At 34.7% G+C, this 18,379-nt stretch overlaps 1 protein-coding gene across 2 annotated transcripts; it reads right to left on the reverse strand.

Moving 5' to 3' along the window:
• Nucleotides 1-8,936: 8,936 nt before the first annotated feature.
• Nucleotides 8,937-15,072, reverse strand: LOC110093124 (UDP-rhamnose/UDP-galactose transporter 6). 2 transcript variants are annotated; one of them, XM_020817914.2, is made up of 6 exons: nt 14,774-15,072; nt 12,034-12,238; nt 11,038-11,222; nt 10,752-10,952; nt 9,817-9,978; nt 8,937-9,556 (listed from the first exon to the last, which is right to left on the reverse strand). In XM_020817914.2, exons 2-6 carry the CDS (start codon nt 12,161-12,163, stop codon nt 9,236-9,238), a joined length of 999 nt encoding a protein of 332 aa, XP_020673573.1. In that variant the 5' UTR covers nt 12,164-12,238; nt 14,774-15,072; the 3' UTR covers nt 8,937-9,235. The 2 variants fall into 2 exon arrangements, with proteins under 2 accessions (XP_020673573.1, XP_028556853.1); XM_028701020.1 differs by lacking the exon at nt 14,774-15,072 and adding an exon at nt 12,493-12,805.
• Between the last annotated feature and the right edge of the window lie 3,307 nt (nt 15,073-18,379).

Raw genomic sequence — 18,379 nt, forward strand, 5'->3', positions numbered from 1 at the left:
GACGTGGCGCATTCTTGATGATCTGTGAACAGCATTCTGCGTCCGGTCCCTGGTCTCCCCAAAGAATAATTCTTCTAATTTGTTTGGTTTTCTTTTCCATTTCAATGGATGAGATTCCTCTATGGAATTCCTTATAGAAATCTCTATAAGTGGGTCCAAACTGCTCTTTGGTTCGTTGGTAAATGCAAGGACATTTGTGTGTCTATTAAATTTATGCTTGCGAATACATATTTAATGAAGAAAAGATTAAAATGATTCTTTAATTCTGCAAGAATTATCAAAATAATTTTCAATTATATTAAATGATTATATTGATCTCTCAATTTCTTAAAGAGCAACTAAAAAAGTCTAGATTATTTTGATTATTTTTACATATTTTAGGGATTAAAATGATCCTTTATTTTGATTTTTTATAGAGTCAATGAATTATATAAGCCAGCCCAGATTTTCTTTCCTGCATCTTTTTGGTTCATGAGCTTCTACATCACCACTAGATATGATAGAGCTTGGAGGCTCCATTGCATTTGTGTTGATTCAACTTTAATCAACGTGATTAAGCTAACTTTGGTTCAAATTATGATTTGAGTGTTCTAGACTATCTTAATTTAGTTTAGCCTAAGGTTACAATTAATGATTGTGAATTGATTTTGGATTAGGGTTGAATCAATTTGCCTCGGGATGTAAATGAGTTCAGCTGAGTTAGAGTCGACTATAATTTAAGTTTTAGTTTGATTAATTAATTGGGTTTGAGTTTGAGTCTATTGGCTCATGAATAAGCTTATTTATTATATTATTTTTTTTGATATAACCAACTGTTGAAAAAAAAAATATATGATGAGAATTTATAAGATAATTACAAGAAAATGAAGTTTTGATATGAGTGAGATGTAATATTAAAATATTTTAAATAATTATATATATATAGGCTAATTAGTTTATGAGGCTTGAGTAGCTCGAATTTTGCTTGTTTGTTCTTGAAGATCATTTCATGACTTATTTATCAAGTTATGCTTAAACCAACTTAACAAGAGGACTTGGCTTAGTTGCACATAGCTCGAGTCAGAGACTGCTCGAGTCAAGCTCAATTCACTCAAATGTATTTGCTTGAGATGAGATTGTTCATAAGTCTATATTTTCAATGATGAGAGAGAGCGAGAACATTAAAAATGGCTAGATAGAAACTATGAGGTTGGAATTTCATATTCTCTTGATGATATCATAATGCTATAATTTTTACTACATAAATAAATAAAATTATAATTAGAATGCTATAAATAAAATTAAATCACCCTTAATAGTAATTCTAGGGATTTGTATATGTCCCCTCTAGGCTTTGAGGGATTCGCTTCAGTGGAAGTCATCCTCTCAAGTAACTCAGCTACATGCAAGCTAGCTCCCCCATATTCAACCAATCGTATGCTTTCAATTACCATAGTTCAAGTGGAGGCATCTCTGTCATTCAAATGACTTGGGAATTGTTCCCAAGAGGTCGCTAAAATGGCCAAAGGACTCGCTATCATTGACTCATCCAGCATGATTCGTCTAGAGGACCAGCCTTTCTAGACCCACCCATGAACACTTGTCAAGGGTGTTCGCCCCGAAACCAAAAGCTGCAAAAAGGTAAAAGAACTATGCAAAACAACCATTATATCAGGACACGTATCATGAACAGTTCATTATGGGTCATATGATCATACTTTTTAGCTTTTTTTGTATAATATTCCCTATTGCTCTTGGGTTCCTATGTATAAAGGATGAAAAGTCATATTTTGGATATTTTTTGAAACATTAGTGATCTACTAGAGCATTTTTTAAGATTTCTTTAGCCTTTTACTTAAATTTCTTGAATCCTCATTTTTTCTTATGTAGATGGAGGAAAGACTCATGAAGATGATTTATGATGCCTTGGTGGGGTTATCGAGGCACGTGCGGGAGAGTATAACTTAAGGGTCTTTTAACTTAGCCATTCACTATAGAAGACAAGAGAGCAAGGCATTATCCTCAATACCCAATATTAATCTCCCTTGCATCACCAAAAATGATGAAGAATATATCCCTCCTACTTGGCTGGCGAGGAGAGTAAAACTTGAAGGTGAAAAACACCTTCTCCAGAGAAATAATAGATGTGAGGAAACCTCTTAATCCAAGATGCTCAACCGAGAGTCCTATAAAGGGAATCATGTTGCCAACATCAAATCTATGATTTTGTTGCTCGACATGAATGATGCTGAAGTGCGCGTTGTTATTCACAACCCTCAAGGAGTCGACACTTAGCTAATTCAATCGCCTACTTATTGGAGTGATTGCCTCATTTGCAAAATTCAAAAGGATGCTTGTTACATTTTGCGCGATTACTTGGAGGCCTTAAAAGAACTTATAATCCCTTCTTAGGTTGAACCAAGAACTAAGAAAGTCATTTCACCACTTTTATTATGAGATTTTAGAGGGAGATGTTTGACCTGAAAGAACTTAAAGCTAGCTATCTCCCAAGTTGTTCTATCTTAAGGACTAAAAGAAGGCACATTTATCTATGTATTGGGCACATTATTGTCAAACATATTGGATGAATTACTTTAACTCACCAATAATCATGTGAACACTAAGGAGCACAATTGAGTGGTTGACTCATCATTCACTAGCCCTATAATTATTGTTAGGAAGGACTAGCCTCATGGTGGAGCGTGAGAGTCATTCGAGGAATCCTAGAACTAATAAAAGGCCCTTGATAACATGTGATTGATGTAGCAATTTCAAAGAGCATCACTACTAGCTGAGGCCATTTAAGATTGTTGAACCATCCATGCCAATAGTGGAGTAAGTTCCTTAGGCCACTTGACCCTATTAAGAAGATGATACACACTAGAACCCAACTACTCCATGACTAAGCCCCTATGGGTATCAATGGTCGAGATATTAGAGGCCATTTAGAATAACAAGCTCTTTAAGTGCCCAAGACCTATGAAGATAAATGCACACATGAGAGACACATCAAGGTTTTATGTCTTTCATGGGGGATCACAGTCATGACACCAAAGAGTGTTTCCACCTTTATAGGCTTGTCGAAGATTTTATCAAAGCTGAAAATTGAAGGAGTTCATACTTGGCGAGTAGAGCAGTTGTCTTTCATATGTTCAATTTTTTTAGTCCTTATGATATGTTCTTGAAGCAACTTGAAACCTTGATTTAGAATTCTGAACTTTAAACCCTTCATTTCAGAGCATATCAATAAATGGACAACCTATCCTAAGGAGAGCCAAACAAACCATTGAAGAAGAAGAGATAATGTAAGCGGAGAGTAATCTAGTTGGATTGACCCATTTTTGGAAGATCTAAAGATGGGAAGAATAAGAACCAAGGTCTTATACATAGGGTGAATAAAAATAAAAGCGTCAAAGTACTTAATAAACAAAAGGGGCCATTCAGGAGATCAATGAGCTCCCTTAACATGCGGTGTTTCCTAGAAGACAATAAGAAAATCATTATCAAAGATGTACATCATGGTGAGTGTGAAAGCCCTTCAAGAGGGAGGACAATCACCCTAATGATTTTGAGACAATGATACCTCTTGCCAACTCCGAGGAAGGATGTAAAGGAGTTTTCAAGAAGGTGTCCAAAATGTGAGAAGTTTGCCTCCCATACAACTGCAACCATCTCACAAGCTTCAAATGAACAACAACCCTTGGACATTCACCATATGGGGCATGGATCTCCTAGGACCATTCCCATCATTTAGTGGTAAGAAGAAGTTTATAGTCGTAATGGTGGAGTACTTCACCAAATGGTTTGAAGTCAAAGCACTCACCAAGATCAATGCCATATTCATTAGCAACTTCTTATAGTTGGACATCATTTACATATACGAGTTGCCTCTTACTACTATAATTGAATTTGGTCTATATTTCATTAGCATGAGTATCAAAAGCTTTTTCCAAGTGCAAGGCATATTTCTTGTTAATATCGAATAACATATAAATCATAATAATAATGTTTATAAAATAATATAATATGTTGATTTTCACATATACTTATTCAACAACTGAATTATAATAGATATGTATGATTTAGTCAATCAAATCATATCAATTATGCATGTCATGTGAACTTACTATATAAGTCATGTCAAATGGTTCTTGTTATATATGCATGTTAGCCATTTTACCTAAGCTCAATGTAATAGCCATAAATCAATTTCTTTCCTTATTTATCTTACTTTTCTTAGAGTATATACATAAAAAATAGAAATAACTAATGAAACTTAAGTATAATCATATCTAAATGTGTTGCATGAGTAAATTTATAATATACTAAAATATGCATTATAAAGTATGATAAATCTCAATATATTGTATCTATTATCAGTTTGACTAAATTATAATATAAGTCATATAAATAATGAAATCATTAAAATCAGAATTAGGATCACGATAATCTACCTGTAGATGAATACTTTTTTTTCTAATTATTATGCTAGATGAAATTGGCTCTATGCCCACGAACATGCCTTTCTCTCTCCTCCTTTCTTCTTCCCCTCATTTCCTTTTTTCTTCAGTTGGTAACTTGAGGAGAGTGAAATGTTTTGGGATAGTGGGGTTGGATATTTATATAAAATACTAAAAGGGGTATAGAGCCATGAGACCTCAGCGTCCCAGCACTTAAACCTCATCCTTGCAGTGCTCTTTAGCATACTTCATTATTCAACATGGAGGGATGCACCATGTGCCACCTTTTTAGAGCCACAGTGCTTCGCAAGAAAAAAAATTCTATACGTATTAAGTAAAATGAATTTTCCATAAGGTTCTTTTCAGGTCACGATTAGGTCATCTAACTACTACAAATGAGGTTATTATATTCTCTCCTTCTTAGAAAAATATCAACCTCAACATTTCAATATAGATTTCATATTCACTCAATCAATTCATTTTCAGTATCAATCGTATCGAGGTTCATTCTATCGTTTGGACTCTAACATCATAATATGAGTCTTAATACTATCCAATTTTTACCCATCACATAATCAATCTTATGACTTTATCACATATCAATTCTTCAAACTATTATTATGATACTACTCTTTATTGTAACGACCTGACCTGACATAACCTATATACTCTAATAGGTCATATTAGGTCAGATGCGGGACAAATCATTTTTCAAGATCTTTTATTGGAGATAATTTCTTTTTATCATTTAGTTCATAATAGAGACACTATAAATTATCAATATACAAAAATAAAATATCATCTAATACATATACACATTTAGATTAATTTCATCTAAAAATAGTTTGCTCAATAATCATGACCATCGATCATCTCCAATAAAATACATTTAACACTCAATTAAAAAATAATTTATCTATTTCAAAAAGAAAAAAAACGTCTAACTGCAACCATGTGGATCTATTTGTTGGTGCATTATCCTTCTCTAAAATATGCAAATATATTGTCATAACCCAACCTGACCAGGACTGGTCCCATTGTATTGAGCCGCGACTGCAAAATCCCAAGATTTAGTTTTAGAATGTTTCATATTCTCTTCCCATATTTTGCTTAGCATGTCCAAAACATTCTAGTGAAATTGTTTGCAAAACGAACACCTAACGGTCCCAAAATCTCCATTTGCACTGATAAATGTCAATTTCTTAAGGAATTTTACCTAAGCTAAAAAAGATGAAAAAATGAGCAAAGTTAAAACATAATAATATAGATGTTATGTCGAAAACAATTTGTGATTTGAATTTATAATAACTCCCGAAATAATTTCTTACTGTTCTATGTAAAAAAATTCCTTAAAAATAAAGATTATCACACATATATAGAGGGTGGACAACTCAATAGGTTACACAGAAGCTATTATTGTATTAATATGAGAAAAGCAGAGTAATATGCATGATACATTAATTGAATCAAGAAAGCTAATATATTGAAGCAATATCTTTCTATGCTTATTCTTTTATATGTATCATACAAATGTAATAATGATCAAGATTATTATGTTGAAATCAGATTTTCATGTGTTCTAATGGTCAATTCATATCATGTACGTATAATCATGTCAACTAATGTATCATCATTGTATCATGTATATAGAGATCATGCGTTATATAGGAGGTATCATCATGTTTATGTATATCAATACTGAGCATCATATCATATCAAGAGTATCATCATATATAATAGTATTATGTACCGTATGAAATTATCATGTTTATAACAATAATATGCATGACATAGCTATTAAAATGATCATGTATGATATGGTATATTCTTACACACACACACACACACACACACACACACACACACATATCTAGGATTTCTGACTAATCATATTATGTGTGGTCATCCCTCAACAGTATCACATGCCATATATTATTATATTATATCATGCCACAATAGAAGAAGCAGTTAGGTGACATCATGTACAGGAGTTTTCACTCCAATCATATCCATATCATGTCCATTTATGCCTCTCATCACATTCTATAAATATTTGAAGGAAAACTCATCAGCCAACCGTCTTGTGTAGGGTATCATATCATATGTATGCCAACTTGAATCATATAGTAACTATATTCTCTTGTTTGCAAACATTTCACAATAGATATACATATAAATCATTTTTCTTATTCATCTGAAATAACATATAAATCATAATAATGTGTTTGTAAAATAATACAACATGTTCATTTCCACATATTCTTATTCAACAAGAGAATCAAAATAAATAAATATATATGTTTTAGCAAAATAAGTCATGTCAACTATGCATGCATATCATGCCAATTTACTATGCATATCATATCAACTTACTATATAATACGACAAATGGTTCTTGTTAGATTACATGTCATTCATTTTTCCTAAACTGAATGTAATAGCCATAAACCAATTTCTTTCCTTATTCTTGCTTTTCTTAGAGAATATACACCAACATATATAAATACTCAATGAAATTCTAATATGATTATGTCTAAATATTCAGAATAAGTAGAATTACAACATATTAAAAGTTATATTATAAAAATTTGCTAATCTTAAGATATCATCTTTTTTACAAGTTTTGACCAAATTAAAAAAAATAGAAATAATAAAAATGATGAAAAAAAAAAAATATAACAATAGCAGGTTGAACTCAGAGAATGAAGGGCCATGATGATCCAACATGCTAGGCAATGTTTATTCTCATTTTTCATTAAGGGTTATGTCCCTTGGTGGTTGTATTGTATCTCTTTGTATGTTCTATTGTGAAATGGTACAAGAAAGAAGAGAAGAAAGGAGAGAGTGAGAAAAAAGAGAGATATGTACTCTGTCTCCTAAATTTTCTTAATGAATTTATTGGTATGGTGTGACTCCATAGTTTTTTTTTTCCTTTTTCAAGTTGTTCCATATTAAATCCCTTCTTTCTTTTCATTTGCATTTTTATTTTTTGTTTGTTTTGTTCCATGTTTCTTTTTTTTTTTTCCTTCTTCCAGAGTTGTGTGTGTGTATTTGGGGGTGTGTGTGTGTGGGGGAGAGAGAGAGAGAGAGAGAGAGAGAGAGAGAGAGAGAGAGAGAGAGGATTACACATGAGAAGAAAGCAACAAATAAATAAACAAAAGAATGGCCTCACAATCCCGCTAGGTCGCCCTCTCATTAAATGGAAACTTTAATAATGGACTTTGTCGAGCATAGTGAGGGCGATCTTTTGAATTTATCAACCTAGTCTAGTAGGTCGACTCCCTCCTTTGCGATAAGATCCGCAGTGAGTAGCACGAGAGTGCCCAAGCATTTCACTCTATAATGACATTGACTATGCAATTGTGAGGAATGCCAAGAGAGGCAAGGAGAAAACCGAAACAGAGAGAGAATGAAAGAAAGACATAAAGCCTTGTTATATTCTGAACTAAGGTACAAGGATATATATAAGAAGATACAAGTAAAGAAGTAAAGAAGAGAGGGTACAACATAATAAGAGTGAACCGCATGCTAACTTCAATATATACGCATATCAACCGACCAACAAGTCCACATAATAAAAAATTCTTAGTACTTCGTGTTGAGTTTATTGATTAGAAAGAAATATTTACATTTGGAGTTATTCACTATATACAAAACTTCACCAAGAGGTAAACCACACTTTCCCCATTATTGAATCATAAAAAATTATTTTTTACATTATTATAATTTTTAACAAGTTTTTCTATCTTATAAAATTATTAAATATAATAGATTTATTTTTATTAAAATAACCCTATACATTTATGGTGCAGTTGTCTATGATCTTTGTTAACCAATTCTTGCTTTTTTGGATTTACATTTTCTTTCATTATTTTAGAAATTGAACCTCCATTGCTCTCTTAATGCAACCTTCCCAAATACTAGATTTAATATATTGTAAATCTAAAAATTTACCTTTATGATTATCTTTAGGCCTTTTTCACTCATGCAGCATAATCTTTAATGCCAACAATTAGTTACTATAGTCAACCATGGAGTTTAATTGACTTGTGATCATGTTAAACTCACAGATCATATATTCCACTAAAATTTAAAAAAAATACATTTAAGATGTCTTTTTATACAAAAATAAATAAAGATAGGACAGATTATTACGTGCGGAGTCTGGACACAGAGAACTGTTTGATTTTGTGATTGTGAATAGTAAAAATGCAGTTGTGAACATTAACTTCTCATTTACTAGTCATAATCACAAAACCGAACGGTTCTCTGTATCCGGACTCCACATGTAATACTCTCCAAAAATAGAGACGTCACTTTCTATGATTAAGAGGGATCACAACAACTGTGAATAGTAAAAATGCAGTGGTGAACATTAACTTTTCATTTACTAGTAATAATCACAAAACCGAACGATTCTCTGTATCCAGACTCCGCATGTAATACTCTCCAAAAATAGAGACCACTTTCTATGATTAAGAGGGATCACAACAACTGTTTGCCAAACAAAGAACTTCATCTCACATCTCAAGGCAAATGATCAATTCACAACACTAAACAACAAAATTTATTTGTAAAACAAATTATTTCAAGGCAATAAATAACTATGATCATCAATGGAACTTAGCATTTAATTTCAGGGATGCTTCAATCCTAATGAATGCCTCCAAATAAAAATTAATAAAAAAAAAACTTATAAAGAAAGAAAAAACTAAACCTAGTTGAATTTGAAGTATTCTTCCTATTAATGATCTCAGCAAAGGGAAAGATATCTAAAGCCTGCCTGTGAAAGTAATCTAAACCTTCTCATCAAGCTGTTCGGAATCCGATAATGATCTATTCTTATGAGATTTATCGGTCGGCGTTCGCCGCTCTTTACCGCCCGGTTTTGATGATGCATTTCCATACCAAATCATTCCTGCAACTGCTAATATCATCCCAAGAACAACCTGAAGATTGAGGCCTTCTCTTCCAAATAAAAAGAATCCCAAAAACAAGACAAGAATGGTCTTCATATGACCAAGAACCTGGAAGGACACTGCAGTGAATCTACCTATGCAGATGAACTGACTCAAATTGGTACCTATGGCGATTAAGCATGACAAGGTGATGAAGAACTGCAACAAAAGTAACGGAAATTTCTTTTATTTTTCATAAACAGAGGAAGAAACTGCAATCTGAGGGCAAAATATTACGTGCGGTGTCCGGACCGTCCGGAGGTGAATCCGGACGCGCCACGTCACCCGGATGCACCGGGGTCGGGGTGATGTGACGCGTTTGGATTCATCTCCGGATGAATCCGGATGCCGCACGTAGTAATTTGCCCAATCTGAGATAGAATAGAGAAGATGCAAACCGAAATATATATAGTGCTTACCACTGAGATTACATTGTAGTCAAAGGCATAAACCTTTTTTGTGGTTAGTAAGTAATCTATAAAAGGGCCAAGAAGCAACAGAGATGCTGCCTGTGCAGGAGCAGTGTGGCCCAACAGATTGAATGATCCGAGAGAGTACTTCCGTTGAAGAAAATGCACATACTGCAAAAAACAGTTACAGCTGCTCAAATAATGGTGACAATGCATAAAGCAGTCCACGTTTCACTGAATATATGTTAGATAGTAGAAATCAGCTGAATTGCTTAGGCAAAAACAGTTTTTACTATATGCTATGGAGAAATTATTCTATGCGGTCACCGGATTGTCCGGAGGCGAATCAGCTTTACGCCACATCACCCGGTACATAACACTAGTACACAGCAAAAAATTGACGTGGTGCGCCCTGATTCGCCTTCGGACGGCGTCCGGTGACCGCACAAAATAATATCTCATATGACATTACATTAAAGAAAACATAAACCAAGCAGCCTCTTAGTCTTTATCATTCATTGAAATAATGGCTAAAGAAACGGTCTTTATTGCATTAAGAAAGAGAAGCATGAATCTCAGTATGATTTAGTAGTTATGCTTGTAAAAGGGCCATTGACCAAAAACCTTCTGCATGCTCGGGTAAAATTCAAAGAATATAAAATGAAGTGAGTTTAATGGACTGCGTCCAGCTACACTCTGTCAGAAAACTCCCAACCAAGCTAATATCCCAAATAAAAAATAGAAACAAAGTAAATCTTCATTTTCCTTGAAATACATAGTTACCTAATTATAGTTGCCACAATGTTTTTTTAGGACTTTTAGTTTATAAAAGTTGCAAAAAGTATATGAAACAAACAAAGTTCGAAAAGCATCATAATATCCTAAATTTATAGTAAATGGTCAACCAGGAATAATTAGGAAACAGATACACCCATATAACTTACATATTGTTGTAAGGCTGTGCTCCAAACTGCTATAACAGCAGCTATTAGACCTTTGGCATTAACACTCACGTCAGTGACTGTACAGACTGCAACACCTAAGAGAACCACCACAATGCTGAGCTTTGTGTCTCTGGAATAACGAACCTTATCGAAAAGAACCTCTAGAAAACATGACACAGGGATCATACAGAGCTTTGCAATCTGACAGTGAACCAATAAGCAGTCAGTAAACGTGTTTAAAACAAATCCAAATGAAAAGAAAACCTGAAATTGATCAATGGCCAACCTGATAAAATCCCACTGAATTCCACATCAAACTAACATTCATTCCAACAATAGATAGGTTTGCAAAAAAGGCAAATTTTAAGAGTTCTGGTACTGGCAAGTGAGAAGGTTGAACATATCCCAACCACCTAAGCACTACAGTTATAATGGTCGTTGTAGCAAAATGCAGACCAGTCAATGTTGTTGCTGCAACAAAAGGTTAAAGCAGATATATAAGAGAATTGGCGATCTGTATAGAAACTATGACATATTAACAATTTGCTATAGATAGAATCGAACTAAGAAATGCAAATAAAAAGAAAACAATTCCATAGCTACTAATTTTCCGTTCGAGAGAAAACAAAGCCCTTGTTTTGCCAAGAATAGCAAGCTGAAACTTGAGAGAGAGAGAGAGAGAGAGAGAGAGAGAGAGAGAGAGAGAGAGAGAGAGAGGATAACACAAATATAACAAAAACCAGGGAGATGATTGAGGAAAATGGGAGGGTGTGAGAAAAGTATGATGCTTGGTGAGGGCAGGCTGAGGGTGGAAGAGGGACAATGTGAGGGAAAATGCTAGTGAGAAGGTTCAAATCTGATAAAGCATACAATTTAGATTCCATAATAACTAAAGAATTGAGAAAAAAACACAAAGAATTAACATGGTCCTACCTATAGAATCATCAAAGTATTAAGTTGCTAAGGAAATTCCCATACAAAGAGGGATGCTAAAGATCAGTTACCGTTTTTCTAATAAATTTTTCTAATAAAAATCAAAGGAAAACATCAATCAACAAATTCAAAAAGTTGAGAAATCAACGAGACACATTATAATCCATATAATCAAACCTTCAAATTGTTGCTGTTATGACTGCCTTCCATTTCATATTAGAACAACATATTAATCTATACGGTAAGTAAAATAACTAAATTTTTTCTTGATAATTTGTGCACTAACATCAAGGAACTGCATGCTCATCAATAAATTGAAGGAAACCTTTAAGTTGCAAAGTTCACCTACCGAAGCTAAAACCATAAGTAGCCATTAAGGCTTTATTAACCATAATGATCCCCACTGAAGTTACAACATTGAACATCCACGAGGCGACATCTAACGCTGCTTTTCTTTCGGCTTTGCTTGTCGGTACCATGTTTCAAACTAAGCCCACTTTCGTTTTGGTTACACCACAGGCCCCCACAAGCCAATACCGAAATCAGCACCTATGCTACAATTCCACAAACCACAAAAATGCTAATCAGCTCAAGAAATAGGAAATACAACCTACAAATCTTAGAGCAAATAATTAAAGAGAGCTCAAATATGTACGTATTTTAGGAGGCTGATATAAAAATGCATCAACTATCCAAAGAATAAAAGTTGTTCGCCATAAAAAATTGGATCTTTACAACAGGAAAATAACACAAAAAGCTAGTTGATGCGTAAGCATTAAAAATGATCTATATATAATAAAAAGCAAACCTAGGGCACGAGATGGTTGCCAGCGGGATGTCAGGGAATTTGACGGCATCAGAGCTCGGTAGTCTCTGGCATCGGCATGTAAGAGAATGTGACGGTAGCTCGTTGGGCATTGACAAGTTCGACGTTGACTGGGGAAAAGAGGGATCACGACAAGAGCTTGCTAGTGGCATCCATTGATGGGTTCAACGACAACTTAGAAGAGGAGGAAATCACGATGGGGTCGCGACACAGTAGAGGAGGAGATCGTCAAAGGCATGTGAAGGAGAGAAGAGGTCGTGGAGGTCGCAAGAAGCAATAACGTGGGCGAGCATTGTAAAATCGGTCGATTCGATTGTCTTACCTTATGACCATTCCGAGCTGGATCTTCGAAACATAGCTAAAAAATCTTTAAATTTAATCAGAAAGTCTTTAAGGGGCTGTTTGGCAAAAGTATGATTTATTTGAATAGGATTTTGCAAATCCTGTAAATTTTGATTTAACAAATTCTGTTAAAATTAAATCCTGAAAATTATCTGGTAATGTAAGAGTTAAATCCTGTTAAATTCTCTGGAGTTGTTCGGCAATATAATTGAATTTAAGGCGGTTATTTGAGACTTGATCCTAGAAGTCAGATTCTAATGTCCGCTCTCCCCTATCCCATACCCTAAAATCTTAAAAAGACTATTTTCTACCAGTCCTCAGTTGCTTTACAAACCAGACTACTAGACTATGCTGGCGTTAAATACCAACTCAACACAATCCATCATATTTCATTAAATTGAGCTAATGAAACAGCCATCAACCTTATGAGACAATTGGGCATAAACATGAGGCATACCAAAAAAGGCTTCATATTCCTCAAAGTTCCTACATAAAATCATCAACACCATCGTCTATCCAAATGTGATCCAAGTGATGCACATATAGGGAGAAGGCGACACAGATACGACATAACATTAATACGGGATACGTCAATTATTAAAAATATATGACACAGACACGAATTAAACACGAGATTATAATTTTATATTTTAAAAATAATGTATAAAAATTAAATAAGTAGAATATTAAAAAAATTAGAAATAATAAGTCATTTAACTAAAATTTATGCTTAAAATGATTAATATTGGAATATCGAGGGTCGAATGTTGATGCTGTGTGTATCAGGCATCGAAACCAACCAAGCCTGAGACACATTCTACATGAGATATTGGGCACCATTGATTGTACCAAAAACACAATTAACATAAAAAAAAAAAAAACCTCAGGTGTGAACCTTCAAAGAGGCAAAATGTAAAAAAGATCAAAGGTTAGATTTGTAACCCCTTATCTACACCGAAAGGATAACATCTTCTAGGAACTTACTACCATGCATACCAAAAGCAATGGAACTTGATGGCTTAGTGAAAACAATAAAGAAAGTAAGCCTTTCTCCACGAAGGAAGTCATCCTAGGTGTAGAATATGTAAGAGATGTATCCTTTTAATGGTGAACTACTTTGAAGTTTAATCCCAAACAAAAGGAGTTTAATCCATATTTCTCCCATCTCTCTCTCTCTCTCTCTCTCTCTCTCAACCTATTCTTTGTCTAACCCTTTTTAAAATCACTCAACTTCACCAATCTCCTCTAATTTGAACCATTGATCGCTCCAAATTAAATCTGGATGGAAAAATCCCTAGTAGTTTTGGTGGGCAAGCTGAGCAACAGAACCTTGAATCCAACAGGAAAAACGTCCTCCGGTGGAGAAAGCGAGCGATACTTTAATCGCATCAAGTACGTTACACAGCCTCAATTCCAAGAATTGTGTTAGAGAATTAACATTATGACCTACTAGTGATAGCCAAGCCATGGTCACACAAGTGTTAAAGATCCTCTTAGGTTAAAAGACCAAAAAAAAAAAAAAAGGTCTTTCCTCAACATATCGAGTAGGTAGGTCCAGGTCGCGAGATTGAGCTTCATTCATAGACCATCCGTTGGGAATTGTGGAGATGTTCTCCCTACTTGGAGGAAGGTTTCCACGTTTGTGCTCTTGTGGCGATCACAACTGAAATTCTTAAAAATGCTGAAGAACCCTCAATTAGAAACTTTACAACAATTTTTATTTCATCAGCTGGCCAGGAACTTTTAATTTCACTTGAAGATGAAAAAACGAGGTATAAATCAAAGACGCTGATACATAAACAGTAATCAAACAAACCCCAACACAATAGCAACACGAATTCAAAAACGTAAGATTCGCATATCAAGTAAAGAATACAAAACAAAATAAGGGAAAAAAAAAAAAAAGAAATATCGAACTCACCAGATCTAATCCGAGAACAAATACGACTTCCTTATGGATCACAGAGCACTCTCCGAAGAACCCAACACGAATTTATATTTGTTTCCAAGGTCAAACGGAAGGGCATGAGAAGCTGAAAACAGGATTTGGATCTGAATCTCCCTTCGGCAATCTTATAAAAATAAAAAGGAGACCGAATCGGCGACGGTGAATTACTACTCCGAGGCGATTCTCTTCGCTAAAACCTGCACGATCTTTATACAGTTCTGCTTGGACGATAGCGACGTAGCTCGGAATTTGTTTGAAAAATCATAGAAGTCCACCATTTAAGGCCGGATAATTTGAACGGCCCTCTTGATGAGAATGAAGAGAAACATAAATTTAAATATTATGTAACTCTTCTACCGGATATATTTTTACATAAGAGCAAATAATAACTAATTATGATGACCCATTGAGCAAATGTTTCGTTGTAGAGATTATTACAAGTGGAGTCTCGATATAAAGAAATATTCAGTTTTGTGACTGTGAACAGTAAAAGCGCAACAGTGGCAGTAAAAACACAATAATGAACAGTAACTACGTTTTTACAATTCATAGTAACAAAACCGAACGGTTCTCTACGTTTAAAATCCGCATGCAATAATCTCTTGTTTGGTTGAGATAGTTTTATCACGGTTTTGCTTTTTAGATATACATCATAAAGTTTCATTTGAGACAATTTTTTTACTAATTTATTTTTAGACCACAACTAAAGTTCCTATTTGACTACTGTTTTAAAGAAATTTTTATATTGAAAAACTGCTTTATACATTATGTTAGTACCTTTCAAAAAATTATTTTTTTTCGTAGGAGCTTCACAACCATCTCAATAAAAAGCTATAATCATTCAAATCAAACAATGTATAAAAGATGAGACTTCTAAATATAGAAGTTATATAATAGTGTTTCTTATATAGTAAGAGTTCATGAAGAATTACTTATGTCAATTAATAATAATTGCATTTAAATGTAGAAACATTCACTTATAAGCATGATGTATTTATACATCCATCGATGATTCTTTTTTTTTTTTTTTTTTAAGAAATGCAAATTGCATTAAAATAAGAAAAACCTAATACAAATTAGAAAGCAAAAGCAACCCTTTAAAACTACCATAATGGATATGTGATTCACTAAGGCTTCGTTTGGGACGGCTTTTTTATTGCTTTTTAAAACGGAGTTGTAGTACAAATTTTTTAATTTTTGTACTAAAACTCCGTTTTCAGAAGCAATAAAAAAGTCGTCCCAAACGAGCCTTAAGTTCCATTTTAGATCCATTGGGGTGATGGGGATACCAAGTAAAACAATAACCTAAAAGGTTGGTTAGTATCCTAGCTTTCTCAAAAGATGGAAAATGAAACCTAGTAAAAATCTCATATTTCATCATAATGGCTTTAAAAAGGAATAAGGAACCTATTAGCAAAACAAGCAAAAAATAACAAACTACTAAACTAGCTATCCAATCATCAACCGAAACCCCATCAATCTTAGGGTCCAACAAGCTCCAATCAAGAATAGAAACTTTTGATGTTGCATCAACACAACCAACAACATCCACCAAGAACAAACCAATCGGCAACAACAAAGCAAACACACCAACTGTCTCCTCAATAGTCTAAGAGTCATCCTCTTCATAAGCAAAGTCATGCAGACTAAAAATCTCTCCCATATCCATCATACTGGAAAGAACAATACCAGTAATCCTTCAATGCAAAGCCATAACACCGACAATTACCTCAAGAAGTCAATACCCGGCTTCATCAATGCCAAGGACAACCGAACTGATAATCTTCATCGCTCTCTTCACATTAACGAGAGGAAAACAACAAAACTTCAAATCCTTCAAATCATTAACCAATAAGATTTGATCTTCAAGGAGCAACTGAAAAACAAGTGACCAAATAATCACTTTGTCATTAAAAACATAAACCAACAACTTCTTCAAACTGATAGAACCACGGGCAGGAAATTTAGACGTTCCAGCCAACAAAGCCAAAACCACTTTTCCAAATAACCCAACGATGATTCGTTAGCCATTTATTACTTTTCTTTTTATATATGTATATACACTATGCCAGGAAAGTAGGGTGTCAATTCGGGTCGACGGATCGTGATCGAGGAACCCGAGTTGACACCGATCTAAACGGGTCAACCTGAATCCGACTCGTTTTTTGCAAACAGGTTGGATATTTTAACCCGGGCTCGACCCGCGCGAGTTGCCTTGTTGACACGACCTGACTCGGATTTAGGAGATTTGGTTGAAGAAGCGTGAACTGAGCTCCTGTCGCTACTTCCAGTTCCTACTCGAAACCGGAAGCGGAGCAACGACAGCAGCACCAGGTGGAGTTCACGAGTGTGGGCTGAGTTTGCGAGTGCCGGTGGAAGGTGGTCGGCGAGTGCTGGCAGAGCTACGGAGTCTGTGACCGCGAGTGCGGGCAACGTGTGGAGTCAGCGACTCCGAGCAGCGGAAACAACGACGTAAGGCGGTCGGCGAGTCGCGAGTGCAGGCAGCGGGCAGAGTCCACGAGTGCGGGTGGAAATCCGGAATGGACTTCGACTTTCGGGTCATTATTGGATTGATATTTGGTTTCTAGGTCAATCCGAATCCAACCCGTTTTTTAAAACGAGTCAAAAATCAGAATCCTACACCCCTATAGGAAAGGTAGGCATAATCTTAAAGAAATCTAATGATTTATTAAGATATAATAATTTTAATAATTCATACTATGATATAATTTGTATAAATTAAACTAGACAACATTAGATGTTGACCTGACAGAGAAATATGTGATGTAGTATCATCTATTAAGCCAACTAGAGTTGAATCAAATCTTAAAAATATTATATTAGATTTTCGGCTAAGGCACAAGAGAAAAAAAATTATTACGTGTGGATGTCGAAAATGCGAATGAGGAGGCGTCACATCCCCAATGTACAATACATTGTATGACATGACACCTCCTCATTCGCCTCCAAATACATTCATCGTCCGCACATAATAATCTCTCTAAAAGCAAACGCTACGCTATGAGTAAAGTAAGTAAACATTAATCAAGTCACAAATAATTTTGTACAAGCTTTTTCCCTTTGGAATATTTTGAACATTGATAGGAAGATATATCATATATGCAAGGGGTTTAATAAATATATACACAGAGACAGTTTTTTTTTTTTTTTTTTTTCGAAGATTTACAAGGTTTGTTTTTCCCCTTCTTCACTATTCGTTGCTCTTCGACTTCGCCTTCTTTATGTGGCAGGTAGAGTTTTGAATGAATCACTCAATTACTTTTTCACCTCCTTCAACGATGTTCATTCCTATCGGATTTAAAATCACACCTCCCTGCTGTCGACGTGAGCTTGCTCATTGCAAAGGTAGACATCTTTCTTTCATTCGCATGCTTCTTCGGCCAAATCCCATAAAGCCTCATAACTCCCATATCTACTTTACGAAAAAAAAAAAGATCGAAACAAAGAATTTGGAGCCTCCCATTGTGAATGGTTTATCTGGTGTATGGTGGTGTGGATGGGGATGTTTCCCCTAATTTGGAGCCTCCCATTGTGGCTGTGTTGGGTATTAAATGTTAT

The sequence above is a fragment of the Dendrobium catenatum genome, unplaced genomic scaffold (assembly GCF_001605985.2).
Source record: "Dendrobium catenatum unplaced genomic scaffold, ASM160598v2 fragScaff_scaffold_1617, whole genome shotgun sequence".
NCBI lineage: Eukaryota > Viridiplantae > Streptophyta > Magnoliopsida > Asparagales > Orchidaceae > Dendrobium > Dendrobium catenatum.